The sequence below is a fragment of the Paramisgurnus dabryanus genome, chromosome 2 (assembly GCF_030506205.2).
Source record: "Paramisgurnus dabryanus chromosome 2, PD_genome_1.1, whole genome shotgun sequence".
Taxonomy (NCBI): Eukaryota; Metazoa; Chordata; class Actinopteri; order Cypriniformes; family Cobitidae; genus Paramisgurnus; species Paramisgurnus dabryanus.
The window spans coordinates 5,099,379-5,122,591 of record NC_133338.1 but is presented as its reverse complement, the minus strand read 5'-3'; the positions used below and the strand labels follow the sequence as shown (position 1 = coordinate 5,122,591).

At 37.3% G+C, this 23,213-nt stretch overlaps 1 protein-coding gene across 1 annotated transcript; it reads right to left on the bottom strand.

Moving 5' to 3' along the window:
- Positions 1–737: 737 nt before the first annotated feature.
- Positions 738–22,351, bottom strand: LOC135731483 (uncharacterized). Its single transcript, XM_065249485.2, has 6 exons — positions 22,263–22,351; positions 20,112–20,179; positions 19,609–19,971; positions 19,062–19,178; positions 18,551–18,641; positions 738–1,387 (listed from the first exon to the last, which is right to left on the bottom strand). Exons 2-6 carry the CDS (start codon positions 20,149–20,151, stop codon positions 1,030–1,032), a joined length of 969 nt encoding a protein of 322 aa, XP_065105557.2. The 5' UTR covers positions 20,152–20,179; positions 22,263–22,351; the 3' UTR covers positions 738–1,029.
- Between the last annotated feature and the right edge of the window lie 862 nt (positions 22,352–23,213).

Below are 23,213 nucleotides of genomic sequence, written 5' to 3'. Positions count from 1 at the left end.
GCGGCTTTATTTTCTTTCTCTGAAACCAATTGAATAGGGGAAGATACTGTATCTCTAAAATCTCTCTTTAAGGTCAAACAACATATTTTCAGAACCACGCACAAATAGAGGATGACTTTACCAGGCATAACATTTGTGCATGACATTAATGATGCATTACAGACTTATTATTTGATATGTAATGAAAACACTGCAAATACACCAGAGTGTAAATAAATATCTTTGTTTGCATTACGGTAGGGATGTCAAAAACGTATCGCAATTAATGGCATACAATTTTTTAAATTTTTTTTGCATAATATAGGTGTGTGCACTATGTTTAATTATTTTGTATATAAATACACACACATGCATGTATGCATTTAAGAAACATTTACATGTATATATTTATTAAGTTATATTTTATATTATAGATAAAAAATTTCTAATAATAACACACAAATATATTATGCACACACAAACTTTAATTTGATATGCGATTAATCACGATTAATTTTATGACAGCCCTACATTTCCGACCATTCAGACTTTTTTAATTTGGAGTTCTTTGTTGAATTATTATTTTACACAATCATGCAAAGAATATCAAAAACAATATAAATATACAAAGTCAATATAAGGTTTAAATCTGTGAAGGCTGTTCTTGCAAGGCTGAAACAAAAACAGTTTAATATTGTAAGGACATCTTTGAATAGCCACATTCATTACAAAAGCAGATGCGAATAACTTTCAGTGGACCAAAGAAAAAGCAACACTTTTATTTTTAGTGTTTTATTTTATGACTGATTCTGATGCAACAGTTTCAGTGACATTTTTATTATATTATTTGATAAGTGTAAAAAACTATAAGCCTTAGCAGAGCAAACTATATACTCAATAGATACCTGTTTATTTTTTATAAACAGAACTGAATATATATGTGAATGATCAGATGTCATCTTAAATTTGAATACAGTGCAAAAGTCAAGTGGATTTATATCTAAAATAAAGACAAAGAGTAGGACTTTTAACTTTTGTGAAAGCTCCAAATCATAATGCATGATCTTCAGATTCATCGGGTGTGTTTGGAGTCTCCACATCTTGACCATCATGTGAGTCTTTAATGTCTAAACTTTGGACCTCCTCTTTGACTTCTCCATACCCTGCGGCTTCAGGATATAAGCTAGAGACGTTGCCGTCCTTCCAGGTCACCACGATTTCCCCGGGCTTCAGTTCCTTCGTGGATTTACTGTCAGTATGGCTGTTCTGCAGGAGGGGCGTGGAGCAGTTTTTCTCCTGCTTTACCTCTGTGACCTTATCTTTGATGATGACCTGCAACTCCTCCGTTTCAGGTTTCAACCCTGTAACTTTGGTGGATGATCTGTATTTGGCTATTTGCTTCCTGCTCCTGAAAGTTATGAACAAATGATCGTTAACACATCTGTTGATATTGTTACTTTACAAGTGGAAACTGCCATTGCCATTTGTATTTTAAAGCCAGGCAGATATAGTGGAGTTCTGGGAGTTAACTTTTTCCACATCAGCATTTAAAAAAAAGTTTCCAGCCAGTGTCAGCCAGTCAGCGGCAGAATTTCACAAAAGTTTAATGCCTACCAGAAAATCTTCTTCTTTAAATACAAACATACAATATATCAAATGAAAGAACAGATCCTTTGCTTTCAAACTAAAAAAATAACAGAAAAAAATGTTTCATCCTATCTTCATTTGTTCTCTCAAGTAGCCTATGGGTAGGTTTCTTCAAAAATACCATCAAAAAGAGATAATGACATTTTTGTGAGTTTTTACTGTTTTTGGATCAGTGGATACTTTAGTGTTTTATAAGTTGGGTAAGAGTGCCACCTAGTGGATAATAGCGGAAATATGGATTGCCGTATAAAGGGAAGCATTTTATTTTAATTGACGAGATATTGAACTTGTGACAAAGATGGCGCCATTGTGTATGGCTTGCCGTCTGCAGCTCGCACGGTTTATTGTGTTTGTCCTGTGTGTCTCCTCATTTTATCAACATACATTTACACTTCTGATCTATGATAAGCAAACATTGCTGTTAATCTGAGACTCAGTGGAACTGTGGTTTAATCATGATCTTAGTAAGCCAGGGTCGACAGCTCCTCCGTTTGATTTCTTGCTACCGGGCTATTTACGCCGGTCGTTCTACAACCCCAAAACAGAAAAAGTTGGGACATTGTGTAAAATGTAAATAAAAACAAAATGTAATAATCTGCAAATCTCATAAACTCATATTTAGTTGCCGGGTACAGACAACATATCAAATGTTGAAAATGTAAAAAATACTATTTCATGGAAAATGTAGGCACATTTGTAATGTGATGCCTCCAACACCTTTCAAAAAAAGTTGGGACGGAGGGTAGATTCTTCTTCTTCTTATTATTTTATGGCAGTTGGCAAACAACGTCTGGTTGCATTACTGCCACCTTCTGAAATGGAGCGTGGATCTGAATACTATTGTTCCTACACTTAACTTATCCTTATTAAACCAGTTTTCCTAAAAAATAAAAATAAAAACTTAAAACATAAATCACTAGATTTCCTTTGCAATATTTCATTTATTATCAACGGTATCTCTTCATCTTCTTGCTGATGGATTAAATGCTGCCTCTCATTACTATATTTAGTACATACCTCAATAGCATGTTCTATGGTATCCTGTGTGTTACATACACTACACCTCCCATTGTCATGTTTTTTCATTAAAACTAATGTACTATTTAATCCTGTGTGCCCAAATCTCATTCTTAAAATGATATTTTCTTCATTTATATTTCTGCAAGTACTTCTACTCACCCCCACTCTTTTTTGGATATTATATAATTTCCTACCGGAATGACCATTATCCCACAGGACTTGCCACTTCTCCTTTACCTTTCCTTTTATGATTGATTTAACTTCAGCTTTACTGTATTTAATACTTAAATTTATATTCTCCATTTCAGTTGCTTCTTTAGCATTCTTATCAGCCAACTCGTTCCCTACTACTCCTTTATGTGCAGGGATCCATACACATCCAACTTTGACTCCATCTTTAATTAATTTACTTGCCATTTGGACAATTTCTATAACAATGTCTTGCCTACTTTGTGAATTAATGTTCTGAATACTTATCAAAGCTGAAGCTGAGTCAGAAGCAATTACCAAACTTTTTGGCTTATTGCTTTCAGCCCAAGAAAGCGCCAATACAATAGCAACTAACTCTGCTGTATAGTCTGCTAAATTATCATTAATTCTTTTTTGGGATGCAATTTTTAACTTTGGAATAACAAACGCCACCCCCACTCTTGACTCCCTTTTTGACCCATCTATGTAAATTATTATTCTATCTCCATATCTTTCTCTTAAATACCTCTGAACCACATTACTATCTATATCCTCCTTCTGAGCTTCTTTCAAAAGATTAAGATCAATGGAAAGATCTTCAAGAGTCCATATAGGAGTTCTCGAAATTACCACTGTAGGACTTATATCCAATAAGGCTATTTCCATCTCATATGCTTTCTGTTTAACAGTCCATCCAAAACTGTTTTTCATACCTTTCTGTCTCTCTTGACTCTCTACCAGTGTAGCTTGACTTAAATGGTCTTCCCTATGACCTCTAAGATTTGCCCAGAACACCAGACTGAGTTGGTCCCTTCTAAGGTCTAATGGCATCTCCCCCATCTCTACTTGGATGGCTGTCACTGGAGTAGTTTTCATAGCTCCACAACATAATCTTAGACCTTGATTCTGTATTCTGTTTAGTTTATTTAAAATAGTCTTAGCAGCAGATCCATATACAATACACCCATAGTCAAAAACTGATCTAATAAGTCCAATATATATTGTTTGCATAGCACTCCTAGTTGCACCCCATTCCACCCCACGCAAACACCTCATTACATTTAATATCTTTTTACATTTTCCTACCATCTTCTGAATATGTATTGCCCATGTCATTCTTTTATCAAACCACATTCCAAGATATTTAAAAACCTCTACTCTTTCCAGTTCCTTACCAGCTATTTGAATCTTTAGCTCCTGACTTATTTTCTTCCTAGTAAAGAAAATAACCTTAGTTTTTTCAACTGATATCCTAAATCCCCACTCAATTGCCCTTTTATGCACTATATCCACTGCTTGTTGCATCTTACTCACACTGTGATAGACATTTCTCCCCCTTTTCCACATTGCTCCATCATCTGCAAATAAAGCTACTCCAATATTTCTTTCTACATTTTTAAATATGTCATTTATCATTACTGAAAATAACAATGGACTAATAATACTCCCTTGAGGAGTACCATTTTCTACCTCATATACCTCACTCAAAACTCCATTTACTTTAACTCTAATTCTTCTTTTAGATAAAAATGATTTAATCCACTTGAACACTCTCCCCTTTACTCCCAACTTATATGGGCCATTCTACCGAATTCGTGCAAATTGCTGTCCCGGAACCAAAAAACTAATTTAAAAAGCATTAACGTAGGAAAATTTTTGATAATAAAAAAATATAAGCAATTAGCAATCAAAACCCAATGTAATATTTGAGGTAGCTGCAGGCTTTATATATAAAATATCATCATTTATATGGTGCTTTCAATTGAGAGGTGGTTGTCCCAAACCCCAAGGTCTGAATTTCACCATAGAAAAAAAAATATGAAATAATTTTTTTATAATTTTTTATAATTTTTTTAAGAAGTATCATTTTGAATACTTTTGTAAATTAAAACCAAAAATATATTTATTGGATATTTTCAGTAAAAAACATGAATAATCATGTAAAAAAAACACTGTCCCGCATTTTCACGTCACTACCGAAACATTGCATAGTTTGGTCAATAATATAATACTGCTTTAAGCCACTCCCCTCAATTTTGAACCAGAAACTTTGTCTGTGCCTCGCTCCCTCGTGGTGGCATGGCGATTAGATCAGTCCCATGGTTTTGAAGTAAATGTGATCAAAAGTTTGGAAATCAGTGTGTGACATTTATGAATGTCACTACCGATCACACATTTTCAATGATTAATTAATTTTTTTAAAATTTTTCTACTGGTCATTTAGGTTTTAATCATGTTTCAATGTCGAGAACTGTGCTGGCTAACTACGTACTAATTAGCATCTTAGCAGTAGGATCAAAGTTATCTTAAATTGTCACTACCGAAACAGTCACTACCGAAACATGTGTTGACTTTTCGGTTGTGACGTGATTGTTTCGGTAGTGACAAAATGACACTTATTTCTTTATTTTAATAAATAAATAGAAACTTTCAAGTGCACATATATTTGTCAGTCATATTTCTGTAATGTTGTATGTGATTTGACTAGGACTACAAACTAAGATAAATGAAGGCTATATGATTCTACCTCTGGTCTCTAGGAAAACTTTCTGCGCTAATTTAGCGGGACTTTGACTGATTGCTTTATATAACTGATATAACAGATAGCACTTATCAGTATCATAGTAAATTGACATGTCATTGTTAAGTGTAGACAGGAGAGGCTCACACTAATAATGTAAATGTAAATATCTTTGGTTAATTTGTAGAGATAGCTACAGAGAGAGGGGAATTGCCAATATGCATGGACGGAAAGATGAAAGTAGAGCGGACAGACTGAGAAAATACATACAAAGATTGAGGGAGGACCCAGAAAGGTACCAAGAATACTTAAAAAAAGGAAAGATAACAAAATCAGAAACGCAGGGAAGAAGGGATGCTGAAAAGTATCAAAGAATTATCTGACAGGGAGCAAAGAAATGTCAGAAAAGAATGGAGGAAAAGAAAGGACAAACCCAGGAAGATGGTTAAAAGACAGTTCTGTTTTTATAGTTCTTTTTAGGGATCGACCCATATGGATTTTTTTTGTGCCAATGCCAATACCGATACAGGCTGCCGATTTTCTTGAGCCGATACTTGGAGCCGATACTGCTTTTGCTCACTCAGTTTACATTATAAATGTCTCAATTTAAAAAAGTAACATTTATTGAACTTAAAAAACTATATTTAACAAATAGTAAAAACAGGTGATGGTTCTATGGAACCATGAACTGCACTCTCCACAATGATGAGAAACTATCAGCAAAGGATATTGATTTCTAGCACTTTATTACTACAAATATATATAAATAAAAAAATTATATAGAAATAAAAACCCGCTTTGTCCAGTTATGATCAGCTGTTAGGCCGAGCTTACAATGTTGTCACGGAAAGGTTGTTTGTTTTTAGTCACATGACCTGCAATCGCTTGTGGCTTCCAGCACTCTGTCTGTAAATAATGCCAGTGATAATGTCGTGAACACAGCAGCCACATATTGGCCAATATACACATAAACACATAAAATATACACGATACACATAAAACTCGCAAAAATCGGATATCTTGCATCCCTTTAAGGTCTGAACTATCCGTCATCTCTTCAGCGTAATGTCAGTGCAAAGTGCTTTTATGTGGTGTTGCTTTAGATATTTTTTGTGCTGTATGTTTTGACTTCATAATGCCAATCATTTTTGACTAACTAATGACTTTTTTTACACAAAATATGGACAATCCAATATGGATGTCACTACCGAAACATTACTGTCACGACCGAAACAAATAATGTTCTAGAAAAATAAAATAGGTTTTGTTATCAGAAAAGATGACATAATTTTATTTAGTTAGATAAAAATTTAAACTAATGAATCCTTGAATTTCAAATCTGTATCAGTGCATGTATAGCAATTACAGAGAAATATTGCTTTCAAAATGCATTTCATTTGATAAACCACACTTATAGTTTTGTTAAAATTATATTTCCAATCAATATAACCATGAAACTGTCTTTAAAAAAAAATTAAAAATATATTTAGAAGGTTCATGTACAGAAAATCAGAATAGGCTATTAAAAACCTATTTTTTATATCAAATGTTGTTGTGTTTCGGTAGTGACACATTTTGGGAGAGAGAAAACATTTCGAAACTGTATAAAAGCATGCTAAGAAACTAAAGTGTCCAATCAGTAGATTAGTGTTCCTTAGATGTTCTACTATGTTTATGGCTACAAAGCTTTCAGGAAAAAACACACTTTTTTCAAGAAGTTTTGAAGTGTCAATTTGCACCAATTCGGTAGAATGGCCCATATAACTTGATAAGAAGCCCCGACGGAGGGTAGATTTTGGGCTATAATGAGGTAAAACAATTGATTAACGATGTGATTTGAAATAGGTGATGTCAACAGGTGATTGTAGTCATGATTTGGTATAAAACCAGCACTCAAGAAAGGCCTAGTCCTTTAGCAGCAAAGATGGGCCGGGATCACCAGTTTGCCAAGAAACACGTGAGAAAATTATTGAAAAGTTTAAAAAAAGTATTTCTCAAAGACAGATAGGAAGAGATTTGAATATTTCGTCCTCTACGGTATTCAACATCATTAAAAGATTCAAGGAATCTGGCGCAATTTCAGTGCGTAAAGGGCAAGGGCGCAAGCCTAAGCTGAAGTCCCGTGACCTCCGTGCCCTTAAACGTCACTGTTGTAGAAGATCTAACCGTTATTAATCTTCTACGATGTTATTCCCGGAATGAGTTGGTTGACGCGTTTAAACTTTAATTACCGTTAAGAAGAGTCCAAGCGTTGTCCTTGCTTTAGAGTGCAATCCATTTATTCCAAAACATTAAAACAGCATGACAAACACATCTATACGGTAGAACGGTCAAAAACCCTTTGCCCTTCCGGGTTAACACCTTGACCTCAACAATACATTTCCTATCTATATACCTGATGCATTCACAGATACACAGCGACACCTAGTGCAATAAAGACAACATAGCATCTCAATAGCAGCAGTAAAATTTGGCTGCTACATACCGGCCCCTATTTGTTAAGGCCATACAGACATAACAAATGATTAAACCTCATGCACCAAACACAACTTTGTTATAGGTCTTTCAATTATACTGGACTTGGTCTGTAACCTCACAGAGCGTACATGACCTTGCTTATCTGGAAAGACCTTAAGAACTTTGCCCAAGGGCCAAGAACCCCGTGGGGCTGATGGATCCATTATCACCACAATATCTCCAGTACTCAGACTTTTTTTCTTCTGATTCGATTTTTGACGCTCCTGGAGCAATGGCAAATATTCTCGTACCCATCTTTTCCAAAAAAGGTCCGAAATGTACTGAACCTGTTTCCATCGTCTTTTCGTGTACTGATCATGGGGCCCAAACACTCCAGGTGGTAAAGCTGGTTGACCCTTCAGAAGCAAAAGATGGTTGGGAGTGAGTGGCTCCAAATCATTTGGATTATCTGAAAGCTGGGTGATTGGACGATCATTTAAAATGGCTTCCACTTCACAGAGCACTGTATGCAACCCATCATCATCCAATCTCTGTTGTCGTAGCACGGAGCTTAGAACCCTTCTTATCAGGCGGATCATTCGCTCCCACACCCCTCCGTGATGTGAGCCTGCTGGCGGATTAAAATTCCAGCGAATTCCAACTTGAGAAAGTTTTCCTTGAATTTGGACATGGTTCAAAGCAGCAACAGCCTCCCTCAGTTCTCTTTCTGCTCCAATGAAGTTGGTGCCGTTATCAGACCTAAGTTGTAACACTTGTCCTCTTCTGCTGATGAAACGCCGCAAAGCATTAATACAAGCGTCTGTTTCCAATGACCCTGCTACTTCTATATGGACAGCCCTGCTTGCCATACAGCTAAATATAACTCCATATCGCTTGCAGGTCGATCTTCCCCTCTTTACTTCAATTGGACCAAAATAATCAACTCCCGTATTAGTGAATGGTGGTAAATCAGGGAGGACTCTCTCCTTTGGAAGGTCTGCCATCTTTTGTTCCATTGGTCTACCATTATAGCGTTTACAAAAGCTGCATTCAGTGATGACCTTACGTACAGCAGAATTAGCATTTGTAATCCAGAACCTTTTCCTCACTGTAGACAATGTGTGTGCGCGTCCACTATGGCCCAAACTCTGGTGAACATGCTTGAGAATGAGAAAAGAAACATGCTGATCCTTTGAGAGAATGAACGGATGTTTGGCCTCCTCAGGCATTGCTCCTTTACTCAATCTCCCTCCAACTCTCAAGAGTCCATTATCCAGAACTGGGTCCAACCTGTATAAAGGACTCTGACGCCTAATGGTAGCTTGGGCTGATAGTGCGGCAATCTCTTCGTTGAATCGTTGTTGCTGGCAATAGCGAATGATAGTCACCTCTGCTCTTGACAGCTCATCCAGCGTTAAAATCCCGTGCCAGGATGTCATCTTATTTTGTTTGCTTGTCCTCAGTTTACCAGTCACAGAAGTCTCCAACCGCTTTCTCAAGCGACTCTGATCCAACAACATAGACTTTATTCTGAGAAACCAAGCAACTGTGGTCTTAAGCCGCCTCCAGTCAGAAAAATATATCATGAGGTAGTCCGTAGGCTTCAACTCATCACACACATTAATAGTATTTACAGTCGTCTCCCTTCTAATCTCCATGTCACTGGGGTCCACACGGGTGTCTAGTACAACTTTAGGCCAGTCCTCCTCATTCTTCCAGAGAAACGCAGGCCCTTCCAGCCACCTGTCATTCTTCAATAAATCTGCCACCTTAAGTCCCCTTGACGCATCGTCTGCTGGATTATCTTGAGTAGGAACATGTCGCCACTGTGATGGCTCAGATGCGTCTCTGATAGCTGCAATTCTATTTGCAACGAATGTATGAAAACGCCTATCCTCATTGTTGATGTACTTCAACACTGAAGTACTATCAGTCCAGAAAACAGAATGACTCAATTGAAGTTTCAGCTCTGCTCTTAACATTGAATCCACTCTGACAGCAAGAACCGCAGCTGTCAACTCCAGCCGGGGAATAGTTACGGCCTTTAGTGGAGTCACTCTGGCCTTGCCCAAGAGAAAGGAAACCTGAATGTCGCCCAATGGGTTTAACATGCGAATATATGTTGCAGTTCCATAACCACCTTCGCTTGCATCCGCAAAGTGATGTAATTGGGCAAACATAATTGTCCCAAAATTTGCCGGCTTAATGCACCTAGTCACATTAAATGTTGCCAGCAAATCCAGATCCTCCAACCATCCTTTCCATTGATGCAGAATACCAGGTGGCAAATCATCATCCCATCCACATCTCCTCCTACAAAGTTCTTGCTGTAACATTTTGGCAAGTAAGGTGACTGGTGCCAGGAAGCCTATAGGATCATAAACTGAACTGGTGATTGACAGCATGCCACGTCTAGTAAGAGGCTGTTTCTCCATCTCCATCTTGAACTTAAATGTATCAGTCTCCACGCACCACTGTAGGCCTAACGCCCTTTCCACTGGAAGCTTATCTCGATCTAGGTCCAACTCCTTAAGGTCTTGGGCCCTTTGATCTTCGGCGATGGCTTGTAAAACAACACGACTGTTGCTAATCCACTTTTCCAAGAGGAAGCCTCCCTTTGAACATAAAGCAGTTAATTCTTTAATCATCTGGATAGCTTCCTGAGCCGTGGCAGAACTCTTCAGACAATCATCGACATAGAAATTTTGATTAATAGATCGAACTGCTTCCACTGAACACTTGGACTGGTTATCATCAGCAGTTTTTTTAAGTGCAAAGGCAGCACAACTGGGAGAAGATACTGCGCCAAACAGATGCACAGTCATCCTATATTCCACTAGATCTTTAGTGATATCTCCATTTGGCCACCAGAGAAATCGAAGAAAATCTCTGTCCTCTTCAGCGACCTTTACTTGGTGGAACATGGCTTGAATGTCACCCATGAATGCCACAGTTTCTTCTCTAAACCGGGTAAGGACTCCAAGCAATGAGCTAGTTAAGTTAGGACCCTGTAACAGCTCGTTGTTTAAGCATGCTCCTCGGAAGGTGACCCCACAATCGAACACCACTCGAAGTGATCCCTTTTTTGGATGGTGTACTGCATGATGGGGAATGTACCACACCTTCCCACTTTGTCCGGGTAGCTGTTGTTGTGATACTTGTTCTGCATAGGTTTTACTGATGAGATTATTCATATACTCTGCATATTCCTGATGCAAGTCCTTGTTGTTCAGAAACCTTCGTTTTAAACCCTGCATCCTTTGCTTGGCCACTGTAAAGTTGTTTGGCAATGAGACTACTTTCCTTCTTAAGGGGAGTTTCAAACAATACCTTCCTTCCTGAAGATTAGTTGAATGTTCCATTATTTCCAGAAATTTATGGTCTTCTCTTGACATTTCCTTCTCCTCACTGAATTTCTCACAGAAATCATGGTTATATTGAGCATTCAGCATGTTTTCTAACTTACACAGAGAGATCCTATTCACTGTAGCAGAAGGGAGTTGCCTCTTTGAGGTTCCACCATTTTCAGTCAACGGTCCATTAATGACCCATCCCAACTTTGTCCTAACAGCATATGGACCTTGCCCATGGCTGTTGATGACCTCCCAAGGTTCTAGTATCTTGCGTGCATTGGTTCCTATTAGCAGCTCCACATTTGCCTTTGTACTTGGGATGTGCACCTTTGGCAGGTATGGCCATTTAAGTAAATCTGCAGATGTTACCATGTCATTAACAGTGACAGGCATTTCTTTCTGTGTTAGAACCTCTGGAAGGCTGTGGAATTCATCACTATTCGGATCAGATATCTCTAAACCAGTCAAAGAGTAAGCTGGAACAATCTTTTCTTGCCCCATAGTCCTCAACAGGAAGTTAGTTCTCCTGCCTGTTATATTCAGCTTTTGCATTAGACTTTCTGAGCAAAATGTAGCTGAGCTACCAGCATCTAAGAAGGCATATGTTCTTATAATGCGATTCCCTTTTGTGGATTTCACCTTTACGGGTAAAATGGACAGAGCACATCGGTCTTCTCCGGCCCTAGTACGGCCACATGTTTTAAACAAGGTTGACTGGCTATTAGAAGATCCCTCTACTTGCTCCAACATTGCAGCTTGGCCTTTAATATGAAGCAAGGTAGGGTGGCTTTGACCACACACTTTACATGTCAAGCGCTGCTCACAATCTCGGCTTATATGACCAAAACATAGACATGCAAAGCATATTCCTTTCTCCCTTAAATAGCTGATCTTTTCTTTGTGCTTCTTTCTCTGGAACTGGTTGCATTCCTCCAGGGTATGATTACGTGTATAACAAAAGGGACACTCTGCTTTCTCCACAATCTCTGAATCTAAAATTGTGTCAGACACTCCTCCAGGCAAATCCATAGATGTTACTGTAGTGGCAACGACATTTCCCTTTACTCTATCCCTGGGCTGTGGTCTAGACCTGATGAGACCCTTAATCCCTGTAGCACCCGATAATGGGTCCTGTATGTCACCAAACAGAGGATCTGAGAGAATTTTGACCCACCGTTCAATGAATGTGGTTAGATCTTTAAAATGAGCTCGGTGACCGTTTTTTTCCATAATGTCGTGTGCTTTGGTCCTCCACTGCTCCCTCATCTTAAAGGGTAACTTTGAAATGATAGTTCTCATATTCACTGGCATATCTAATTCCTGTATATACGGAAGCTCCTCCATTACATTACAGCAACCATGCAAAAATAGGGAATAAGCTTGAAGTGACTTAATGTCCTCAGATTTAATTGTTTCCCATGCCAGAGCCCTTTCCATATAAGCGGTTGCAATTTTATCAGGATTTCCAAAGTGTTCCTGTAGAAGATCCTTTGCCACTGTATAACCACGATCTGGAGCCATATGTTGACAACTACGCACCAATTCTCGTGGTCGTCCTCTTGTAAACTGCTCCAAATAGTATAAGCAGTCTGCCTTTCCCGTTTTATCCTCCACTCCTTGCTCGAAGGCCTTAATGAATGCTCTATACTGAAGTGGATCGCCTTCAAAGGTTGGAATTTCTCGAGGTGGCAGAGATGATGATTGCTGCTGTCGTACCAACGCCGCAGTTATATCATTTTGCCTGTGCATGATGGTAAGGAGGTCCCTGGATGAGTCTTGACCGCTTGGATAGTATGAGACTTGCCTTTGCTCATCCTCCAATGGTGCTATTATTGACTGGTGATGAAAATGCTGAGATGTTCCCATCATATTATTTTCCTGTTGCTGTTCTTTGTGGTTATACCAATGCCTTGACGTAGCTTTACACCACCGCTCTGTTTCCTTTCTCCGTACATCTAATGGTAATGGGTCGATAGATGGTAGCAGTTCCTTTGACGACTCAATATTTTGCGTTGGTTTCCTGGATCCAGGTTTATACTCCTGTACTGTAGGATTCAAGATATTAACAGATTGCGCTTTCCGTTTTTCACTTTCCAAGTAGGAATTCATGCCATCAGAGGGTGCTTGGAGAGAATCTTTCAGGTCTGCAGCTTGTAATACGGCCAACTTGGCAGTAGATGCAGCCAATTCAGTTTCTAAATCCAGCTCTTCCCTTCTTCTCCTAAGCAGTTGCTCCTGTTCCTCCAAAGCATGTTTTTCCTTCAAAGCCCCTGCACGAGCTATAAGCGCAGCTCTTTCTGCTTCAGCTTTTACCCTTGCTGAAGATGTGGTACTTACTCCACTCATACCACTCCTTCGACTTGAACATTTACTACTCGTGTCAACATTGGAAATACTATCATTTGGATTAACATCATCCTTGTCATTAGTTAAATCAACATTCTGAATTGGATGAACATACCCACAATCTGTATCATAGTGAGAAACCCACAACTTTGCATCAGTAATACATTCATCATTAAACATCATTTTTGCTTTAAACCATGTTATATGTTTGTCCCTTTCAACATCTGGTAACAGTTCCAACAGAGATTCATGTATACACTGTATTTCATTACACAATTCAATCAATTCTTTAAGGGCTTTCTCGACCTGGGTTTTATCATTTTTTACCATTAAATCTTGAATTAACTTCCTTATGAGGCTTGCTTTATTTAGCTTGGCCTTTCTATCAGTTTGTAACTTGTCCAGTTTCCAAGCGAAAGCCTTTGCAGTGAGCTTAATTTCTCGTTTTGGAGTCGGTATTTTAGCATCGCTAGTTACGTTAGATTTACTAGCGGTTTGTACATTAATTTCCATGATAATCAGTCAATCAACGATAGTCCGTAGCAATGATGCTCAACGCAACAGTCAATTTAAATGTTAGGCTACCAATGCATTGGATTTACCCTTTATGTGTGCACACAGTTAATGGCCATTAAACAGTATAGCGCTACATTACCTTTGCTCGTTGGGCGCCGTGTAATCCAGTTTCATTAGATCTTATCATCCAAGCGATTTCCAACAGCACTCGTAATTCCAATGTGTAATCGATCCAAAGATAAGTTCACCGACACAGTCCCAACTGCTGGCAGGTTTTTGACTAATGTTGTAGAAGATCTAACCGTTATTAATCTTCTACGATGTTATTCCCGGAATGAGTTGGTTGACGCGTTTAAACTTTAATTACCGTTAAGAAGAGTCCAAGCGTTGTCCTTGCTTTAGAGTGCAATCCATTTATTCCAAAACATTAAAACAGCATGACAAACACATCTATACGGTAGAACGGTCAAAAACCCTTTGCCCTTCCGGGTTAACACCTTGACCTCAACAATACATTTCCTATCTATATACCTGATGCATTCACAGATACACAGCGACACCTAGTGCAATAAAGACAACATAGCATCTCAATAGCAGCAGTAAAATTTGGCTGCTACAGTCACTGTATCAAGAATCGTCATTCTTCCAAAGCTGATATAACCACATGGGCTCAGAATTACTTTGACAAACCTTTGTCAAGCAGCACAATACGAAACTACATCCACAAATGCCACTTCAAACTTTACTGTGCCAAAAGGAAGCCTTATCTTAACAGTGTCCATAAGCGCCGTCGACGTATCTGGGCTCGGAGACATCTAGAATGGACCATGACACAGTGGAAACGTGTATTATGGTCAGATGAATCCTTTTTTGAGGTTTTTTTTTGGAAAAAATGGACGTCGGGTGCTCCGGACCAAAGTTGAAAAGGACCATCCAGACTGTTATCAGCAACAAGTACAGAAGCCAGGGTCTGTCATTGTCTGGGGTTGGGTCAGTGCCACTGGCAAGGGTAACTTGCACTTCTGTGATGGCACCATTAGTGCTGAGAAGTACATAAAGATTTTAGAGCAACATATGCTGCCTTCAAGACGATGCCTCTTCCAGGGACGACCATGCATATTTCAACAGGATAATGCAAAGCCACATTCTGCACACCTTACAAAGGCATGGCTGCGAACGAACAGGGTGTGGGTGCTGGACTGGCCTGCCTGCAGTCCTGATCTGTCTCCAATAGAAAATGTGTGGCGCATTTTGAAGCGTAAAATGCGACAACGAAGACCTCATTCTGTTGCACACCTCAAGACATGTTTACAGGAAGAATGGGACAAAATTCCCACTGAAACATTAAATCACTTGGTGTCTTCTGTCCCTAGATGTCTTTTGAGTGTTGTGAAATTAAATGGCAATGTTACAAAGTGGTAAATGATTTACTGTCCCAACTTTTTTTGGAATATGTTGCAAGACTCAAAATGCATATACGTGTTTATTTTGAAGAGACAATAAAATTAATCTTGTAAAACATCAGACAAAGGTTAGTCTATAGTTTCTAAGTGCAATACACACCAAAAAGGGTTTTCAGATCACTGTTTTCAGTTTTAATTTTAATTTAAGACTTTGTCCCAACTTTTTCTGTTTTGGGGTTGTACATTGCTCCGGAGAAGAAGCAACGTCGTAAACAACGTCTATTTCCCAGTATGGGATGTTCCTCGACTGCTATGAACCCCAGGATCACTGGATTACACCTGTGGTGCCTGATGCTAGTTCTTCAACCTCTCAGGTATTTTTGCCTCATCTCCGTTGCGGTGGTGTCAACCTAGCTAATCTGCATTCGCTGTGTTTAGTATCACAGCCGTCTTATGAACAGGTGTCGGCTAAGATGGCCTTGATTAACCCAAGGTCGGTGGTAAATTAATCTTTCATTTTAAATGACTTTATTACTACACACCGCTTGGATTGTTTATTTATAACGGAGACTTTGCAAAGGGTGAATGATCTCAGCCCATTGACAGAGATTGACTGTAACTTTTTAAGTTTTCCTCGCACCACTGGCCATGGTGGTGGCTTGGCATCTGTTTTTGCAAGGAAATTTGACTGCAAAAATGTGAAATCTTATACACTTACTAGTGTAAGTGTGGTACTGTTGATGTTAATTGAGGTACATACCCTGTGCTGTGTGTTGTGGTGTATAATGGACTAATGCTGAAGTATGATAGACTTTTGATCGTAGGGGATTTTAACATCCATGTCTGCTGTCCAGCTGAGACGAGACTTTGCTAATCTCATTGATTCACATAATCTTGGGCAATATGTGAATGGTCCAACACACATACATGGTCACACTTTGGACCTTGTTCTTTCATATGGTTTGATTGTTTCTGACCTTGAAATTATTGACAATGGGTTTTCCGATCATAAAGCAGTCAAGCAGATCTCCCTCCTTTGCCTTAAAGAAACTTCACATGTGTTACCTTCTAAACATTGAAAGTTGAATTCCAAAACGGTTGATGACTTTTGCACTATATTTAATGACATGGTGGCATTGAATTTAGACAGTGAGGGTTTACATGTGAATGTGGATGGGGATCAATTACTCTCTTCTTTTATGTCGACATGTACTAATATTTTAGATCAGATTGCTCCACCCCAGACCATATGTACCCTGGCTGAAATCTGTACCCTGGCGTAATGAGTCGAAGCGTGCTCTAGTCATACATAAAAAAAATGCAACAGGGACAAATTGCAAATGTCATTTGAATTTTTTAAAGGGCTGTTATTTGATAACCAGAAACTAGTTAAGGCAGAAAGAATTAAATTATTTTCTTATTTTATCCGGAAAAACCCTGGTAATCCAAAAGTTTTATTTAATACATTAAAAACAGCAATAAATCCACCGGCATCATCTGGGTTTGAAGTCCCAAAAGTTTTTTATAGATAAAGTTGATGATATTAGATCTTCCCTTCAGTTGTTAGATTATGGTGATCAAGCTTCTGGGTCTTCATGCTCAACTGTCTTCCATAATTTTGAGCTGGTTTCCATGTCTGATTTGACGGAGATTGTCATGCGTATGAAACCTTCTACTAGCCCCCAATATGCTATCCCGACATGATTCTTGAAACAAGCTTTTTAAGTAGTGGGTCCCTGTATTTAACTTTAATAAATAATTGTTTGAAATTAGGAGTAGTTCCGACCAATTTTAAATTTGCTATAGTGCATCAAAATTAAAGAGAGCTGGTTTAGACCCCACTGACCTAGCCATCTTCAGACCTATTTCAAAATTGCCTTTTCCTTCTAAGGTCTTGGAGAAGGAAGTTTTTATTCCATTACAATCATTTTTAGAAAATAACTCTATAAAAAATAAACTATTAAACTAGAAAATAACTATTAAATGCTGATACTGGAACCCCTTCCATCTTAATGCTGCTCGACCTCAGTGCAGCGTTTGATACGGTCAATCATAATATTATGGTTTCCCGATTCGAAAACCATGTTGGTTTGTGTGGTACAGCTCTTAAATGGTTTAGGTCTTATCTGGTCGACAGAACCTTTGTGCTGAAACTGGGTGAATGCATGTCAATTTCAGCTCCACTAACATGTGGCATTCCACAAGGGTCAATTCTTGTCCCCCTATTGTTTTCTATGTATTTGCTCCCTTTGGGAACAATATTTAGGAAGCATGGTGTGTCTCGTAACTATCTGCCACTTAGAAAAGATACGGGATCAGATATCTCTCCTTTGCTGAACTGCTAAGCTGACATCAGGGACTGGGTGGCATTATATATTTTTTTAATTTAATGAAAGTAAAACCAAGATTATATTTTTTGGCTCAGATGGGAAATTTGGTACCATAAATTCTATTCTTGCCCCTTGGCCTAGTAAACCACTGGTGAAAAATTTAGGAGTACTATTTGACCCAGAATTTAAATTTGATTATTATGTAGTCAAATCTTGTTTTTTTTTTAACCTGAGACTCATTGAGAAGATGAAGCCCTTTTTTTCTATTAGAGACTTAGAAACAGTTGTTCATGCTCTTGTATTTTCACGCTTAGATTACTGTAACTTTCTTTACACATTACTCAGAAAGATCTGTCCCGACTACAATCAGTTCAGAATGCAGCTGCGAGACTGATAACAGGCAACCGTAAGCATGATCACATCACGTTTTTCTATCTTCTCTTAATGGTTGCCGGTCCATCATTGAATTGAATACAAACTTTTACTATTTGTATTTAAGTCTCTGTATGGGTTGGCACCAAAGTATTTGGATTTGGAAATTTTTATATTTTATAAGGCCTTTTTATTAGGAATGTTATGTCTATTTTAATGTACAGCACTTTGGACAACTTAAGTTCTATTGAAATGTGCTTTATAAATAATAAATACAAATACAACTCGTCGGTGGTGGTAAAAGATTTAATGAAGTTAATGTCTACATTTGGTCTCTATTTAATCTTACTGGTGGCTAAGAGAGACAACTGAGAATTGATAAATCAACTAAACTATATAGTAAAAGTCAATACTCACCTGCTACCCATCATATCCATAACCACAAGGATACAGCCAATCAGAAGACCCAGGAAAGCAAATCCAAGCATGGCAAACTTCCATGATGTTGCTGTAAAATATGAGATTTTATATGAGGATGACATTCAACGGTTTGTGTGTGTTAATTTCTACTCACTATGAACAATTTTTATGGAGCAGAGCCCGTTGCTCATATTATTATTATTATATAGTTTAGAATGCTATGTCTCTTTCAGTTTTCAGTGTTGATTCCTACATCAACAGTGCCAAATGTATATTTTATTTACCTTTAAATATCTTTGGTATATCTGTGTAAATACAACTATTCAGTGGTGACTTTTCTTCCGGTGGTTAAAGATACTGCATTTTTTACACACAAAACATTATCGCATAATATTGCGCACTGTTAACACAATCGAGGCTTCGAAAAACAGGGAAAATGGGACCTTTAAGAGTGAATCAATTATTTTTTGGTGATCTGTCCCTTTAAGAGTAAAAGTGTGGTACTCACGGTCCTCTGTGCGGTAATACCACTGTAAAAACTTTATCTGTGCCACTGTCATTCTGGGCTTTTGCATGTCTTCTTCAAAATCACGTTCAAAATCTGTATCACTTTGTCTTCTGGATCCTGTGAGGAAGGGTTTAATGAAGAAAGCTAGATTAAAGTATGTGTAATATTAAATATGTGTTCTGAGTTTGTCACACCATAGAAAAATGTGTTAATAACCACCCAGCCAAATGTGAATGATAAAAAACTGCTAAGTAAATAAAAAAAATGTCTATCTATTTCATCATAAAATGCATTTGGATTATTTGGTGACATTTTAGAATCATGATTAAATATGTTTCACCCCCAAATACTTTAATGTCGTGTAATTAAAAGCATAAATAGCATTTATTGAATGCAATGCAACAAATACAATAACTTTATGAATGCACTTTATAATTTATAGAATTTTTTTTATATATTATATTAACGAAAATTTAAAAAAATCTATGTTTTTTGCATAGCTTTTTTAGGCTACGCTTGATCCCATATGAATTATTTTACCACTCACTCAGTTTGTTCTGGCAGATGTCACCTGCATCCAGAGACGTCCACATGTGTTGACCTGCATCCAGACCGAGTTTTCCTCCCTCTGCAGTCAATGACAGTGAATTCTTCACACTGAAAATCTGTTGTGCTTTGCAATGCCATTTGATGTGTTCATCTGAATTACATTCAACGGTTTGGACGGAGTCACTGTGGATTGCGGAGAGACACCTCGTGGTGCCTGTGTTTACCAAAAACCATCTATCTGTCCACATCCACTGCTGGAGATCTAAGTCCAGATTGCATTTCTTTAAATAAACTTCTCCTTCAAATGAGTCCTCGAGACATAAACCCTCCTTAATACTGTGGACCGTAAAGCCCATTGCACCTGGGATAAAAAAGACAGTTAGTGGAACTAATTTGTTAAAAAAAATTTCAAATTAGGTTTTTTTTTTAAATAAACTGATTATAGGATGAAATACTGTATGACAGATTCTCAGGAGGATCTGTGAGAAGTGTGTACCATACCATGCCATGTGAAGCATAATGTTATCCATAACAGGAGCATTGTTCCACTAATACTGCCTCAACAAAGCCTGTTTGGACAGAAATTCAGAAAACACGATTAAACACACTTAAAAATAAAGGCGCTCAAAGGCTTCTTCACAGCAATGCCACAGAAGAACCATTTTTAATTGCCCCAAAGAAAAAGAACCATTTAAAGGACCATTTTTGCCTCTTTTTACAGTTTAAAACCCTATAACTGTCAGAGGCCCACAGGTGGGCCCAAATTGTTTACGTAACTATTAAACCGAAAAATAGCTTATTCTTAAACTAAAATTCAAGCTATATACCATTGGAAATCTCTCATTTCCTATTCTAAACATGAAAAAATCTTGAAATCCGATGCATCATTGGAAAGCTCTAAGAATGTTATTTTCCTATTTCAAAGCCATTTGGTTATGGAAATTATAGTGACAGTTATTTTAAGTGTAAATATCACTGCATAGAAATGCATATTAATTATTATATATTCCCAACACTTATATCCTATTATATATATATTTTTAAATCTTGACAAACTATATAGCCTATCATTGTAAAGCTCCAAGGTATGTAACAAACCAATGACACCTAGTGGCTTTTGTTGGTAAATTTACTAAAAGTGTTTTGTGATTTTAACTTGAAATTTGGATCACAACTAGTTGAAACCTATGGCTTTTCAGCATTTTTTTGCAATTAAACATTTTCATTTGATAGTTTTTTTTATATAAAAGACATACTTTTTGTTTATTAAAGAGCAAGAATTATCTGATTCATGATTTTACATTTCCTTTGGTGTGTAAGTGTGTATTCGCACATGTAAATGATATGCAAAAGGTTCAAATCCCAAAGTAAACAATAACGCGAGTTATAGTTTCCAACGTAAATCTCTTTTCTTGGACTACAACAAACACACTGATTGTAGGCAACAGTTTAGTGATGTAGACAAGACCGACATTATCATAATTCCTCCCGCTTCAGACTCACAGCCGGTAAGTTAACTCCTGTCAGAATTGCATTGTGAGCAAATCTTTCAAACATAGTAAAGAGCGTCACATTTCCGGCTGACATCATTCAGGCCAATCACAACATACAGAATGGCTGGCCAATCAAGGACACAGCGCTTTTTAAGATCGTGAGCTTTGTAAAAAATCAGAGCATTTGAGGAAGGCAGGATAAAATGTACGCATTGTGAAAAATTATGCGTTTTTTTTAAACCATAAACCATGCGAACACATTGTATTATACCACATACACAAAATAACGTTATTTAGCAATGAAATAGGAACACTTTAAAATAAACTTAAACTGCTATAAATATTTATGTCTGTATAATATTAACAGCTCCAGACGCTATAGTGAAAAACTTTAAAGTTTTCTTCTTAAAGGAGACCAAGATTAGGCGTCTAGACCAAAGAATGCCAGAGCTATACTGATTTGAAGGTAAACATCACTGTTTTACCTTCCCCTCACACTTAAAAAAATGGGGTAACAGTTAAGGAATTAAAGAACCTTTTAGGAACCTTAATTTTTAAGTGTCTATTTCCAAATCAAGTTTCATTACACTTGCAATTTAATTTCTGAAATGTCTCCCTGCTTAGATCCAGCACATTGCCATACTCTCCAAATAAACGGTACAAAAGCTGTGACTGGGACGGCACAATTTAAAAAGGTCCTAATATGTAATAATATGTACCATTTAGGTACATATGCCTTCATTAAGTACCAATACCTTTGAGGTACTACTACACATCGTTTATGTACAAAGGAGTACTTTTTATGTACCTGCTTTTGTACCTGTATTTCTTTTAGCGCACTTGCTCAAAATATTCTTTATTATTTGTTTTATTATTGTGAAGACTTAAATTACTTTATGCTTTGCATTTGAAATGTTTTTTGCTGTAAAGCTTAATCAACACGGAGGATTCAGTTTAATTTAGATGAAGTGTCCGTCTTTTGTGGCTATATAAATGACTGAAATACATAATATGTGTGCTATAAAAACAAGCATTATTTGTGTTTAAACAAAGATTTCAAAACACAATATTGTTGTAATTCTTATCAGCTGTTTTAAGACAACAGACCCGAGGATTAAGTTTATCACTGTAGAGAGAGAGATGATTGAAATCGACTCACCTTAAGCGCTTCAGCAGTAGACGTGAGATGAAACAGAAACAGCGATCACACATGTCGTGAATGCTTAACCATAGCAGACAACGTTTCCAAAGTTCACGTGGGAGGAGTTTCAAGTCATTCCTAACATTTTACTGTGGAGTATAAATTTATTTTATATTCCCTTATACTGTATATGAGGATACAGTTTTACAAAAAGAAATGTATTACTTATTCATATTATTTGTCTAATCTTAAAAAGTTTTTGAATTTAAATTCAGTTTCAGGAATGTTTTTTTTTTTAAGTTTAGGCTGTTACAGGAAATTCAAAATCTTGAACAAAAACAAGACTATATTGAAATAAAAACCGCAATTAATTCGAGTAATAGGAAATTTTTGTGATCGGCTCCTTACTTTAAGGTCATTTAGGCCTGCAAGGATTTTTGTAAATGGCAGTGTTTGGACAACCTTGCTTTAATCTGATCATGTTGGTCCAGCAGAAAACAAATAAGAGTTAAAGAGATTTTGACTCATCGGTCAAGTACCTGATTCTTTGTGTAGCTGTTTGCTCATGCAAGCACAAAGATGGGTTTTATTTTTTTATGGCACGAGCTTGAAGCCGCACAGGGTGAATGAACTAGGTGTCAATGTAATTATTACACAGGTGAAATAGCTTTCTGTTTTTTAATGAGTATATTTATCTTCTTTCAGTTAAAAAGGAAGGAGATTTCTAATAGAATTTCTGAAGATAGTCCAAAATATGTTTTTCAACAGGTATTCAAAAAATAAAATGATCAGTGACACACTGTAGTAGCCTGCCAGTTCAGAACAGTGTGGGCAAGTGTCTGACTTTGATCAGGTAAAAAAAAACATATATTTACAAATGTATTTCTTTTTATAAGTTTGGCAGACTCTATTATGCTTTACAGTGCATTTCGAACTTAGGGATGGACACTAATTCAATATCAATAGGCC